Source organism: Podarcis erhardii, assembly GCF_964252035.2.
Source record: "Podarcis erhardii genome assembly, chromosome: 10".
In the NCBI taxonomy this organism is placed as follows: Eukaryota; Metazoa; Chordata; class Lepidosauria; order Squamata; family Lacertidae; genus Podarcis; species Podarcis erhardii.
The window spans coordinates 72,925,035-72,939,625 of NC_138500.1; the positions used below are offsets into that span (position 1 = coordinate 72,925,035).

Below are 14,591 nucleotides of genomic sequence, written 5' to 3' on the forward strand. Positions count from 1 at the left end.
ATCCTGGATAACTAAACTAGGGATGGTGGCAAAATTCGCTGCAAGCAAACCAAGCACTGAATTGCCCATAGTCTGCTTGTCTGCTCTCTTTATGAAGCAGTCTTGCTTGCAATGACTATCTGTGGATTTTCCCAATTATTTTTAAAGAGTTTTTCGAATATGATATTTGGTCTGAAAGATTTAGTCAGCTACTGTCATCACCAGCACTTGATCTTAACTGTCTGCTAACTGGATCCTACTGAAATGTGCATTCATTTTAACTTCTGTCTCATTGATTCACTGTTGAGGTGATTAGGTTAGCCTTTAACCCATCGCTTTCTGTGCACACACAGAATGTGATGGCATTGTCTTACACCTCACTGTGAACCTATGATATTTATTTATATAAGAAAAATGGGTATTACTTGTATTGTGTGAGTGTTAAAATGTGAGTCTGGTGCACTTACTTTTGTAATAACATCAGTATATTATAGATTATAGCATTAAGTGGTTACTTTTCTTACCATCCTGTTAATGCTTAATACTTTTCATTATCAATCCACACAAAGGGACAAACTGCATTCTTAGTTATTTTTTATGTGCCAAGTGTGGGGTTGGACTGGTAGTGGAATCACAACCACAACCTGCAAGCTATGCCTTGAACAATATGAACTGGGTTTTTGGGATGTGGTGGGTCACTCATTTGCTTGACAATATCAGTTACTGATATGCTAGCTAGGTGACAAAGAACAGTAAAGGGAATGAGGAGTCGATCACCTCCTCAGTCTCACTTGGACAGCCAGTATCCCTGAGGCAGGAGACATTTTTCAATGGGTAATTAGGGCTCATCCGGACTTCTGTCTATTATGGTTGTGGGAGAGGAACCTTTGAGAGATATTGTTGGGAAGGTTACACAACCTTCAGGTTTTTTCCTGCTGCTAATATCAGAGCCATATACTGCAATGGAGAAGCAGTGTCTAACCTTTAAAGTCATGAGGCAGAGGCGAAACATGTAGTTTCATCTCAATAAGCCATTATGCAGCAGAGTAAGACCCCTGGGAGCAAGGTGTGCCCCCAAAATAACATGGCTGGTGTATTAGGAGCTTTGTACTGGGCAGACCTACTAGGATTTGTGTCTCCCTCTTTCCTTTGAATACAAAACTCCCCACCTCAGCACACCAGAGCACAAATTGCTTTTTGAAAGATCTCTAGGATCCAAAGTGACTTTCCACATAGTATGGTAGATGAGTAATATCAAGGAGCACACCAAGAACTCCACTAGGCACAAACAATTAGTTGCACACATCTTTGGATCCCTGCCTACCCACTGAGAGAAAATACACTGCTTTTTGCTTGTTGGAACCCATTCATTGACTCCTCTAGATTATTGCAAATATGTATAGAAAACCTAACTAGTTCAAAAATACAATAGTAATTATGGCTTATAAATTGTTATCAAACATCTTCTAGGCATCCCTATTAATTTAGGGTTTTTCTTTTCCTTTTTAAGAGTGTAAAACTGAGAACATACAGTGAAATCCCATAAACAGTTTGTGCAAGTGATTCCCTCCAAAATCAGATATTGTAGCTTGTGGAACTAAACTGGGTTATAAATCCAAGCAACTGTTTACAAAGGGGATTGAAATATAATTCCATTTTGCTTTTAGTAGGAGAAAGAATCAATTCTGGCTGATGCATGCATTTATCATTGTCCTAAAGAAGTATTAAGAGGCTTACATAAGTATGGAAAAATATTGTAAATTTCAAATTATGTTCATGTCTCATCAACCAGCTGACGTAACCAGCAGCATATAGGAAATTGGGCACTCTAATTCCACAGAACCCATCTTCATCCAGCACTCACATTTTGAAATTCTGCTTTCCCATTCAAGTATTATCAGGAAATAGGTCACCATACTTGCTTAAACTACAGTTCATATAACGCACCGACAGACTCAACATGACAGAAATATCCATAAATATCAGCAAAACTTGACTATCAAGCCGTACTTGATGGTTGCTGTTTGTTTAAAGAATCAAAGAACTTTCAATTACACTTTGATTTCATTCCTTCCCAAAATGTTCCAACAACTGGAATTTGCTTTCTTGGCTGGAATGTTCAGCTATGATTTGAACGTCATTAAGATTTTATGTATCCATCGGGTGTAGTAGGCCACCCTGACAAAAATCCCAGGTCGCCTGAGATTTGCACATCCACGCCCAGGAATGATCACTCCCATTACTATTTTACTTCTGTTTTGCTCGCAGACCAATGGACCGCCATAATCCCGCTACAAAGAAAGGAAAGAAAAAAGAATGAAATAAATAGAAGATACCTATATTGTTACAGAGCAAAAAGTAAAACCTATCTCATATATGCCTTACAAGATCCTGATGTGTGTCGTCAGGTGACCGACCATCCTAATCCATTCAGCAGGTTATAAGAAAAATGCCTCATTGCAATTTAAACTTGCTCCACTGAAATCAAAGGCAAAGCTTTCACTAATTTCATTGGTGCTAGAACATTATGTACCTATGTAACTAATTCTATCAAAATATAGGCTAAGTGATTCTTATTAGGGTTCAGCATCAAAACAGGCTCTGATTGGGTGTGGACCCAAGTAAGAAGAACTTCAGCAATTGCTTGCCTCCAATTTCAGTTTTTTAATATTACAACTCTAGGGAAGAAGATGTAAGATGCTATTCTACAGATTTCTAACATTTTTTACATTGAGCCCATGTTGTGTAGAGGTTCGAGACTGTGATTAGGACTAGAGAGTTCAAGGTTCAAATCCCTTCTCAGCTGTGAAGCCCAGTAGGTAACATCCAGCTAGTTATCATCTCTCAACCTGACCAATATCAGAGTATGGTTTTGAAGATAAAATGGGTAGAAAGAGATTCCTGGAAATCCATGAAGGAGGGTAGGATATAAGTAAATAAGCCAACAGAATTGTACCTCACAAGTTCCACTGCCAATGCTCTCAGCCTTAGCACACATTTCTGACTCTTTCACGACTATATTTGTTCCAAAATCTTGACTGCAGCGCTCATTTCCCATGATGATCATATTTGCTTCTCGAAGTCTCCCATCAAAGGGTGCATCTGAAACCCAAAAGCAGAAATGAGAATATGCTGTTGTTTGCTCTCTCTTCAACAATGAAGATCATGTTTTCCTAACAAAAAACAAGACCCCAAATATGGATGCTATATTGGTTCAAATAAAGAAGCATAACACAGAGTTTGACTTTGCTAAAAAAATAAAAATAATTAATGTACATTTTGAGAGAGATGTTACCATGAGGCATAAATCAGACTAAGTCTATATAAAGTTGTAATTCTAAAACCATCTCCTCAAAAGCAATTCCACTGAAGTCATTTGACTAGGTACCAGAACAATATGCTTACCGTATATACTCAAGTATAAGCCGACCCGAATATAAGCCGAGGCACCTAATTTTAGCACAAAAAAACTGGGAAAACCTATTGACTCAAGTATAGGGCAGTTCATCACACCACAAACCTAGTGGGGGCGGCAGCGGCGGAGGAAGAACAAGCAGCCCAAAAGGGCTGCTTTGGGGCTGCTTGTTTCTCCGCCGCCACCGCCAACAGCGGCAAAGGCGGAGGAGGAGGGAGGAGGAAGGAGCAGCCCAAAAGGACCCTCACTCGAGTATCAGCCAAGGGGGGCTTTTTCAGCATTAAAAATGTGCTGGAAAAGTTGACTTATACTCAAGTATATATGGTAATTAAAAGCTAAGCAGAAAATAAAATCAAGTTAACTGATCTGCTTCCTGATGACACCTGATAAATGCCAGGAGCGCAGCAAAACAGATTTTTCCATACCACACACACAACTAAATCACAACCTGCCATACTTCCCCCCTACTGGCAGGTTAGTTAATAAAAAATTTCAGGTGTGAGTTTATGAGGCAGGTGGTGCAGCGGAAGGCGTGCTGTGCATGTGGCATGGAAGACGTCTCCCTCTCTCCAGCACTGAATGTCTTGCTGGAAGTCCAGGTCTGGTGGAGGAACTCTAGATGAGCCACTGGCCTGATCTAGCAGGCTATTCTTATGCAGAGGCCAGGCAACAGTTTGGGAGGAAAAATATGGGCCAACTTTTTAAAGTACGATAAAGAAGACAACCATTTGGTCATCTCTGTGTTGTTGCTGTTGCTTTGCATAATCATATATATATATTAGGGGTGACTGGAATCCCCAGGGAAATTTTGGTAGCCTTCTGGAAAACTCCTTTTGCTTCCCTCAAAACCCCTTCTATTCTCCACACACCCACACCCCGTGAGAACCTTCAAATTGGCCTCATCATTCCACTTTAAGCAGCAGTGACTCTGTCCAAATCAGTGTTAATTTTTAAAAAGCAGGGCCAGTGCTCCCCCCCCCTAAAAAATGTTTAGGGGTACTCTCATTTTCCTACTCATATTGAAATACTGCTCCTCAATGGGGCCAAACTTAGATTCACAAAATGTTTCAGGGTATGTGTACCCCCAGAAAAAAAGCACTGAGTAGGACCCTCCTATAATACATGAACCCACACAAACTGGGAACCCAGGTGGTTATCAGAATCCCAGTGCATGTTCTACTTCAGAATAAAAGCTCTTACTTCCTGTATGTCCCCATCCATAAACCGTGCAAGTGGTGCCTTCCGGAATGGTACATCCAGAAATGGGCAACCTGATGATAGCCACAGCATCACTGCTTACTGCTGGCCTGGGAAGAGATTATATAAAGACAGATGTATACTTATTCTTACCAGCCCTTTTAAAACAGAGTTCATGCTCACAACAATTTCAACAGCCAGATCAAGTGAACAGACATGTACTTGCAACTTTTCAAAAAGTTTAAAGTTCAGCAAAAGGACTTAAGATATATTCTAGAATTTGTTTTTTGAAGCCCACAGACTGAAAGTTCTACGGCAGATTTCTTTACATGCAGACCCTCCAAGTGTTCCTAGTTTCCAGGGACAGTTCCAGATTTACAGAAGCCACCCTGGTTTCTGATTTGATCCTGGAATGTTCCACTTTTCCTTAGGACATCCCTATTTTCATCAGAGAAATGTTAGAGGGGATAGCATGACATCCGTATTTGCATTGAAGCCATAGGAGCCAACTCCTAGGGACTGAGGGGTCTTCAGACTTCCCACCAATAAAATATTTGAGGGGACAGGGCCCCCGATGCTCATGGGCATTGCCATTCAAATGGTATTTGTGTGTGTGTGCCATGTCATGTGATTGATTACATGGGGTAGGGCTTACCTCCCACCCCACCCCCCAATATTTTATTCAAGTTGCCACCATTGATTGGAGCAAAGAGACAAGATGACAGAGCCTTAGGTTGCTGGGGAAGGAATCTGGGAAGGGGCCTTAGACACCTGTGTTTTTTATTGCTGACCTCATCCTGACTCCAGCTCCTGACAGCACCACCAGGTAGGATGCCCATGAGGAAATGCGGCCATTGTGGTGGAGGGGGAGGGGAGGTTCCCCATCCCTGCTACTGTTCATCAGCTGGCATAGCTTGAGTAGAACTCATGAACTGGGATTCTTTTCAGGAAAATATACATTTTTCTACCTGCTTATTGTCCAGGGATTTCTTTTGGAGATCTGTCTAGTAGAACTGCCTTCTGGAATTATTGTTTTGAGGACATTTTCACAAGCGCGTGGAGGAGCGCATGTTATGATGTGCAATGTGCAATTATTGTGTAATCACCTCAACAGTGAATCAATGAGACAGATGTTAAAATGAATGCACATTTCAGTAGGACCCAGTTAGGAGACAGTTAAGATCAAGTGTTGGTGATGACAGTAGCTGACTGAATCTTTCAGAACAAATATCATATTCGAAACACTCTTTAAAAATAATTGGGAAAATCCACAGGTAGTCATTGCAAGCAAGTTCTCTGGTCACTTTACTTGAGAATTGTATTATATACAGTAGCAAAGTCTCTTGCCATCTAAGAAATGCACAACTGTCAACACAAACCTGCAAAGAACGAAACATGATTACAACTGACCTGGAAAGTTTCAGCAATACCAGTTCTGATCCTTTGGGACCATATACCAGCTGGGAGATATTCAGAACTTGCTTATGCTTTTCTTCATGTGCTCTTTCAACATTATGAATTCCAAGCCATGCTTGATAGTCTTTGAGATTATACCTAAGGAAGGAAAATTCAATGGCACTTTGTTATGGGTTCTCTGTCCAAATCAATCAACACTTGGAGTGGCTATACGCTCTCTGGATCAGTTTACCATGGGCAGAATTCAAACCTTTAATTGTGGTTCAAAGGTGAACATGCAGCGTGGTGATGCATGGAGCAAAAATCATGGCTGCTTCACTCTTCCCGTGCCCCTGCTACACTGCCAGGATCCAAGTTACAGTATGGTTCAGCACCGTATCTGAATCCAAGCTCATGGTTTGTTTCCTCCAAACAAGCCACGGACAGTAAGCCAAAAACAAAACCTTGGTTACAGCTTTTGCTTTGTTCTAGAAGATAAATACCACAAGCCAAACAATGGTTTATCTCCCAAGCAGTGTGGCAGCAGTAGGAATGGCGGAGGAGGGTAGCAGCAGCCATGATTTTCATCCCATGCACCAGAATGCTGCATGTGCATCTTTAAACTATAGCCAAGCTTCACTAGAGTGGCTGGGGAAACCCAGCCAGATGGGCGGGGTATAAATAATAACTTTTTATTACTATTATTATCACTATGGTTTAAAGTGTTGTGCAAATCAGACCACTGACTTGCATGCCCAGGGCTAAATATGAATACAATATGAAAACACTTTGTCAGTTTGAAAGACCACAGTGTGCTGTTGAGCCTCTTCGATTGTGGTCCAATACTTCCTGCATCCCTACTTAATTTAGTCTTCTAGTCCTTAGTCCTTCCTACTTGCTATCGGGGTTGTTATTTTTGTGTGTGTGTGTGTGTTTTACACCATTGGCCAATCTGTTTTGATGTCAAAATGCAAGTGTGTCAGCTGCCGTCTCAGCTGCCTGACCCAAAGTTTCCCAGATCCTGCGTATAATTACAGGGAAGATGCAGGGTCTAGATACCTCCTCTCTTTCTGGAGAAGACGTTGACAGGCAATGCCACTCTCTGAGCAGGTTGCAAGTAAGAAGGTCGGCAGGTGGGGGTTGGCTAAGGACAGATTGAGGTTGGTGGGGAAGCAGGGGCGAATGAAAGCTAACCGACACCCGGGGCACGGCAAACCACTGGCTGCGCACACGTGATGTCGCTATGTAGGGAGCAAGTGTGGCGTCGCTACATACAGTGCATGCACGCGACATCACGCATGCATTGTACATAGCGGTTTCCCACCGCCAACACCCGAGCACCGTACAGATGGTGGTGGGATCCTCTCCTCACGGCTGCATCTGCAGTGCAGGGATACTTTGCTTGTGGCTGTAGCGGTGACGGAGGGATCCCACCATCGTCTGTACAGCGCTTGGGCAGCACCGGCGGCAAACCGCTATGTACAGCACATGTGTGGCGGCTCTACGTCCAGCACATGCGTGCAACACCGCACATGCATTGTATCCTCTGCAGCCACGAACGGAGGATCCTCCACATGTGGCTACGGCGGCACTATGGTTGCTTGCACAGCCACGCCCAGTAGCGGCGGGGTGAGCACCCACGGGGTGCCTTCTTGTCACACACCCCGACATGGCACCTGGGGCACACCGCCCCCCTTGTGACGCCACTGTGGGGAAGAGCTTCATTCACTCTGATAAACCAACCTAGGCTGAACATTGCCCATTTCAAATAAAAACACTTCTCATTTCTGTTGGTTGAAATGGAATTTGTATTATTACACAAAGGAAATGGCAAATATTTAGAACCAATGAAGCTTACAACTGCAAGAGATTTTTGAAAGAGTTCATCTGAATCTTTAGCTGAGATTTCTGCATTGCAGGGGGTTGGGATTCTATGAACCATTTGTTTGTCGGTCCATCAACACTAATCACATTAATACATGATTATTATTTTTACATTATAAAATTCTGCTGCTTTACTTAAGATCTGTTAACAATGTGACAAAAAATGTCTAACGTGGTATTCTGAATGTATAAATTCTAAATACATATTCAAATGCAGTAGACCACTGAAACTGTGACTGATGCAATTTGGTAGGGAATAGATTTGGGATAATAAGAACCAGAAGAAAACTGTAAACTAATTCTTTTTGTGGAGGATGGGGCTTGTTTATTTCTTATTTTCACATACCCTAATCTACATTTCCTGGTTTCGATTACAGCTTAACGTAAGTACAACACATTTCAAAGAGCAATTGCCAAAGTAGTTTATGGCTACAAGGTCAAATTCTTGGAAAGCTCCAAGTTGCATCTGGATTCTTGACTAAACAGAATAGAAGTTTTGTGTATTCTTCGCCTCACCACCTAAGTAAATCAATTGTGTGGTAATATTAATTAAATGAAAAGGATAATTAGAATCATAGAATCATAGAGTTGGAAGAGACCACAAGGGCCATCGAGTCCAACCCCCTGCCAAGCAGGAAACACCATCAGAGCACTCCTGACATATGGTTGTCAAGCCTCTGCTTAAAGACCTCCAAAGAAGGAGACCTCCAAATTGTTGCAGAATGCAACTTTATAAAGGCTATAGTTATACAAAGCGGGCTAGGTTGCAACAGAGAGATTCTTACCACAAGCTCTTAAAGAATAAAATTATTTTTCTACACTAACTGTGTAGTAATAAAAAGTTACTTTACCGAGAAGGAAAACATTGTTTTGCTGTCAGGACCCAGTCTTCCTTTATTAATGAACCTCCGCAGAAATGCCTGCCTCTGCTGGAGGAAAAGGTTGAAATAGTTACTTGTAGTCATAAGCAGCTGCACACAATTCAAACCAATATTGTTCTTATTATCACTAACATAAGAAGAGCCTGCTGGATCCGGCCCCTGGCCCATCTAATCCAGCGTCCTGTCCTCACAGTGGCCAGCCAGATGCCTGTGGAAGCAGACCAGGAGCAGAGGCCCTTCTCCCCAGCCCTCCTCCAAGCTAGCTGCCTAATAATGTGATGCTGACTTCCAGAAAATTGTTCCCCCTCCACACCCAGGTCAATGTATCAAAAGCAACCGTACTCTTTTGCCATTGTACCATAGCATGAAAACAAGATTCCTCTTCCCCCAACAAGCATAGCTTTGTTTTAGCTTCTGTGCCTTGCTTTAAAAAGAAAGATACGCTTGAGGCCCAAGAGTCTTCTGCTCTTGGGGTTCTATCCAGTAGTGGCTTTAAATGCATAGAGGCACCTCCCTTTGTGCAAGGCAGGACACCTCTTTTTTGCTTATCTCTTCTACCCAATTTGCACCACCCACCCAATGCCCCTAAGAAGCTTCTCCTAAAGGTTGGTGAGCCATTTGGAAGAGTATGAGATAGGGGCCAGAGGAGAGAGTGAAAATGGGATAAATATCAATAAACACTCAGCATCCAAAATAGACCCACAAAGGGAATCAATCAACAACAAGAAAAAGAAATGCTTCTGTTATCAGAGAGCTCTGCAGCTTGTTTCCACTTTGCATTCTGACCCCCATGAAGGTCTAAAATATAGAAGGCTGAAATGCATTGGGCTTGTTTCTGAATAAAATACCATATAGCATATTGCGATTGTTCTCCTTTCCTTTGGGTGAAAATGGGATGCATCACCTGATACCAACATAAATGATTCTGCTAACACAAAACCACCATGGGCTGCAATCCTAGCCCCACTTATCTAAGAAGGAAGCCCCACCAAATTCAGTAAGACTTACTTCTGTGTGGACCTGCTAAGGAGTATGCTGTTAGTTAGGGTAATGGAGATCATTTAGTTAACCCAAAAGGCCAAAGGACTGAGTGAGCAAGAACTGGGATATGGCCCACCCGAGTATGAGAACCTGCTCTCAGAACCAATGGAATATATAAGTGTGAGACTTGTGCTGTCTTGTGGAAGCAATGTAGGGAACTTGTTACTTAATGTGCAGTTAGAAATTCAGCATTTCTCCCCTAAAACGGAGAATCAGAGATGATAGGTCTGTCCGAATGTTCAGAACCACATGATGGTAATTGCATTAACATTCGTTCAGGGTTTCAGTTGACAGGGACAGTTTATGTGTATTCAACAGGTCACTCCACTACGTGGACAGCCTTGGGGAGAGGAGGGCATGGGGGTGAATATGGGTGGGAGGAAGGGAGGGTTGGATCCCACACAGTGAAGGGCAGCGCACACACTCTTACCTGTCCTTCAAACTAACCATCCATCCTTTGTCAGGTTGAGTTGGGATTCCATTAACAACTCTCAGGTGTTTTGTTGAGGCACAAGGGATAACAGCAGCTGAAAGAATGTTCTTAGGTTACATTATATTCCACTTTAGACCTAAGACTTTGAACAGCTTATACAACTACACTTTCCAATTAAAACAAAACAACTGACAAGCAACTTTTCTCTAGATAGTCTATAAGCCACCCTAAAATTGTTAGTGTTCTTTACCATCACAAATAGCAGGGGGATATTGTGATGTGGCTCTTGCTGTGAATAAGAACAGGATGACAAACCAGGACCCAAGGACCACTTGCGCATATATTCAGGAACTTTAATAGACTTTGACAGTAATATTAACCATGGTTTAGTGCTTAAATGGGCAAGCTGTGGAGCTCAAGAAAAGCAACAAGTTCATGCAGCGCCTCTCTTTCGACATGCTCGGAAGGAGAGCAGTGGTACCTTGGTACAAAAACGGCTTGGCTCCCAAATGCCGCAAACCCGGAAGTGAGTGTTCCAGTTTGTGAACGTTTTTCGGAAGCCAAACATCAGACACAGTTTCCGATTGAGTGCAGAAAGCTCCTGCAGCCAATTGGAAGCTGTGCCTTGGTTTTCGAACCATTTTGGGAATCAAACGGACTCCCAGAACAGATTAAGTTGGGCTATTTAGTGTTATGAGTATGACCAATGTATGAAGTGGGCCTAAGATACACCCTGGAAGTGTGAGAAAAGATGGCTAATATACCATAACAGAATTTATTTATTGGATTTATATAAGCGCCACTTACGATCTAAACTGCCCATTGTAGGAACGGCATCATCTTCACCTACACAGACAACGCAGTATAATCAAACCATGATTATTCTTGTTAAATAAACTTATTTACAACTACAGTGTATGTATGAAAACTGTAAACATGGCGAGTATGTTGAAGAATATACATTTTTCTGCTTAACTTGTGGCACAGGTTCAATAATGTCACCCACTATGAATATTTTCCCAAGAAGAATGTTTCCCAAGAAGAATAAGAACCCTAAACATTTATTTGATTTATAATCTGAAACAGCATCCCTCTTTAGGGGATGCAATAGCCTTTCAAACAGAAGATCTATACTAGGAGTTAGCCAAAATATCCCTCCCCACTTTTCCACCATGTTTATAGGCAGTTAATTTTAGTGGCTTTTCACGGTTGATTTGGAGAAAGAACCTCAATCTAGTTACCATTCCCCCCCAGCCCCCCCCCACACCAGAATGATGCTATATCTAAGGCATGCTGAAGGGGGAAATGGTGGCTTCCATAATTTGTAGAATGTCGCATGACAATATTCTCGGAAAATTATCTGTTGGCTTCAGTTTAAGCACACAATTTTAGCCAAACAAGGGCTTGCTTTCATTCCATTTTGCCAATTTTGAAGCTTATCTAGATAAATTAGTACTAGCACCACGTTGGTCAACTTTTCCCACCCCATTCTCACCAATATCAGCGTCTGAAGCCTTTTTTTTTAATTATCACATTTATCAGCTAGAGTACAGAACTATATATGCTCCCTCCTGACTTTTTCCCACTTCCAGCAATTCTGTAGCAACATCGGCCTATCATTTATACTGAGCACTTACATCTAGATATAGGGCAGTAGTCCCAGGGGATCTGAGGATCACTTGTATAGCACCAAGGACCATGAACATCATCATCTGGATTACGACAATAATTTTTCTTCAACTTGCTAATATCTGGCTCTTTGTATATTGGTAGATGCCTATAAAGAAAATATATGCCAGCAATGTACTTTAATAAGCTTGTATGAACACAAGTCAATTTTCTGATCATTAATGGACATTTTTGCCAAGCAATTTGTGCTCTGACGGCATTCACATTTCAGGCTTATGGGGTTTAGAAATAGTATAGGAAATTCCCCCTAAAGCATGGTGGGGGAAATTAACCAGAAAGGCTCATTTGATAAGCAGAAGGCTTCATGAGAAAGAGCAGAGCATTGTGGGAAACTGTTGAGTACTAAAACATAGCTCTCTGTTTCCTGTTCATGTGAGGGAATGATAGAACATACAGCTTGCAGGAAACCCTGAAATCCAAGTAAAATAATGGGAAAATCAAGTCTAATCTCCCCCCCCCCCGGACCTTCAAAACAACAGTTGAAGATTCTCCTGAAAATGTCTTATCTTTCCCAACACCACAATTTATTATGAAATTGCAAGCTGTGCACTGAACTTGAAATCTAATTTTATTGCAATTGCCTTTTGAAAAAAATATATTGGACCCAAAATGAATTAACACTGGTCTGTGAACTCTTGCAAAAGCACCAGAAGAAGACTTCTCACAGTGCAATACCATCACATCATTAGATCATATAAAAGCCCCTGAAAATAATTTGGGCTTGTGGTAGACTTCACTAGATTAAGTAGTCACTTTTCTTCTGAAACGATAAGAAAAACCCCTTGAATAGTGGAAGCAAAAGAGTGCGAGGGAGTCTATATAAAATGAGATGTGTTCATCCCAGTTCTACTCTTCAAACAGGGGTATAAGTGCATCTATAGGCATACCATTTTGAAAAGAAAGAAAAGAATTAAGTTGAAGGCACTGTAAAAAAATGTTTAGTAAAAAACATGGAAGCCACTTGAACAATATGTTGCAACTTTCTCTACTGATTGAGATGGAAAATATTTTTTTCTTTTAATTTTGTACATACCTTTGTAAGTCTTGAATGTTTTTATCCCACATAGAGCAAGTTAAGCCAAAGCGGGTCTGGGCCATATTTCCCATATAATTCGTCCCATTCCCTCGATAGCAATCTACATAAAGAACAATAATTTAAAAGAAGCTACTAAAATACCAGTGTTACTGGTTTTTCTAAATATCCTGTTAATTAAATATAATCCAGTTTTTTCAGCATGCTGTTTAGAAGGTATTACATACAAAAGCAGGGCCAGTAAACACAGTCATAAGAGAAAGCTAATGTACATGAAGACAAGAGCTCTTTGAATCTTTTAAATAATTATGTTTAAAGATATAAATAAGTAACTCAAAAGTAAATAAGTAACTTGCTTTCAATATCTATTGCAGATGTACTGGGAATTTTTCAGTTCAAATGGTAATTTGTTGACTGTGAACTTGACAAGGTCGCCCAATGCATTAACATATGTAAAAGCTGCCAATGTATCTTTAGTTCTGCAGTTTAAATCCAGATGTTTTCAGGAGGTTACAAACTGGAACTTTAAGCTAGTCAAGGAAAAGGTCCTGGATTCTGGCAAGGATAGATAAATGCTGTAGTTACTCATCCCCATACAGGGCAAAAGACAAGCTCACAGCTGATCTCAAGTAAAAATATTCCCATCTTTGAAATGTACATTTTGGTTTATTTTAATTCGGAAAACGTTTCACAACTTTGCATATGCTGTGAATAAGTTTCACATCTGCAACACTTTTGACATTGTCACTTCAAATAGTCTTGCACCATTCTGCTACATTATATTTGTGAAGCAAAATCACAGGATGTGGAACTTTAAAAAGAAAAGTGTGAGGTGCTGATTTAGTAGGCTGGGCCTTTCAGACTGACCTTGAAGCCACCTGAGAAAAATGCAGAATGCAGTTCACTGGAGAGATTGCTTGTAGAATGGAAAAAGGACACTCACAAACCTCAAAAGTAAGGTAAGTACAACACAAACCCACCATCCCAAGTACAAACCCTCCATGATCATTTCACTGAAATTTCCTGCCTCTTTCGTTATTCTCAAATGTAATTTCTTTCTCATTAATTGATGCAGAATGGTTGAGAAGATCATGGAAGTCCGCTCCCTCCTTTTTGGTGGCCGGTGTTGCGGGACGGCAGATGCTTCACTGGGGCCCCAACGAGGGAATCCTGGCATCAGACCCCCTTCCTGATTAGTGGTGTGGGCGTAAGTCTGTGCCGCCTATCAGGAGTTTTGGTGAATGGGGATGCAGGCCTGGATGCGGATGTTGGGCCAAGGGCAGAGCCGACAGATGGTGAAGGCGTCCCTCGGGTCCGCTCCTTGACCACACCTGGTGTTCTACCTGCTTTTTCTCCTCAATAGGGGGTGATTTTCAGCACAGCACCAGATTGCATTAGAGACATTTGCAAACCAAATATCCAGGTACAGAGACAGAAATTTTTACTCTTAGTTTGTGGTGGCCTCTCTTAAAAAATATTTAATTTGTTCAGAGAATGTTGAATCTGCTACTATGACTATTATGCAGTAAATGACTTAACAAAAAAAATTCTCATGATATTCCCAGCAGCATCCAGAACAAGGATTACTCTGAGGGCAATAGTATGGTTTCTTCCACAGTACTTTAGAATATTCTTATCTTCCTA

General features: G+C 41.3%; 1 protein-coding gene across 4 annotated transcripts in view; it reads right to left on the reverse strand.

The window, feature by feature from the left end:
- Positions 1-1,481: 1,481 nt before the first annotated feature.
- HGF (hepatocyte growth factor) overlaps positions 1,482-14,591 on the reverse strand; it is a 53,647-nt gene continuing 40,537 nt past the window's right edge. For 3 of the 4 annotated variants that reach the window (XM_081879146.1, XM_081879144.1, XM_081879147.1), the window contains exons 10-18: positions 12,948-13,050; positions 11,863-12,002; positions 11,033-11,071; positions 10,223-10,319; positions 8,722-8,799; positions 6,002-6,145; positions 4,595-4,701; positions 2,936-3,081; positions 1,482-2,270 (exon numbers count right to left, since the gene is read on the reverse strand). In XM_081879146.1, the coding sequence (XP_081735272.1) occupies positions 2,103-2,270; positions 2,936-3,081; positions 4,595-4,701; positions 6,002-6,145; positions 8,722-8,799; positions 10,223-10,319; positions 11,033-11,071; positions 11,863-12,002; positions 12,948-13,050 (1,022 nt within the window). In that variant the 3' untranslated portion in view covers positions 1,482-2,102. The remainder of the gene's footprint in view (positions 2,271-2,935; positions 3,082-4,594; positions 4,702-6,001; positions 6,146-8,721; positions 8,800-10,222; positions 10,320-11,032; positions 11,072-11,862; positions 12,003-12,947; positions 13,051-14,591) is intronic. The other variant, XM_081879145.1, reaches the window with a different exon arrangement.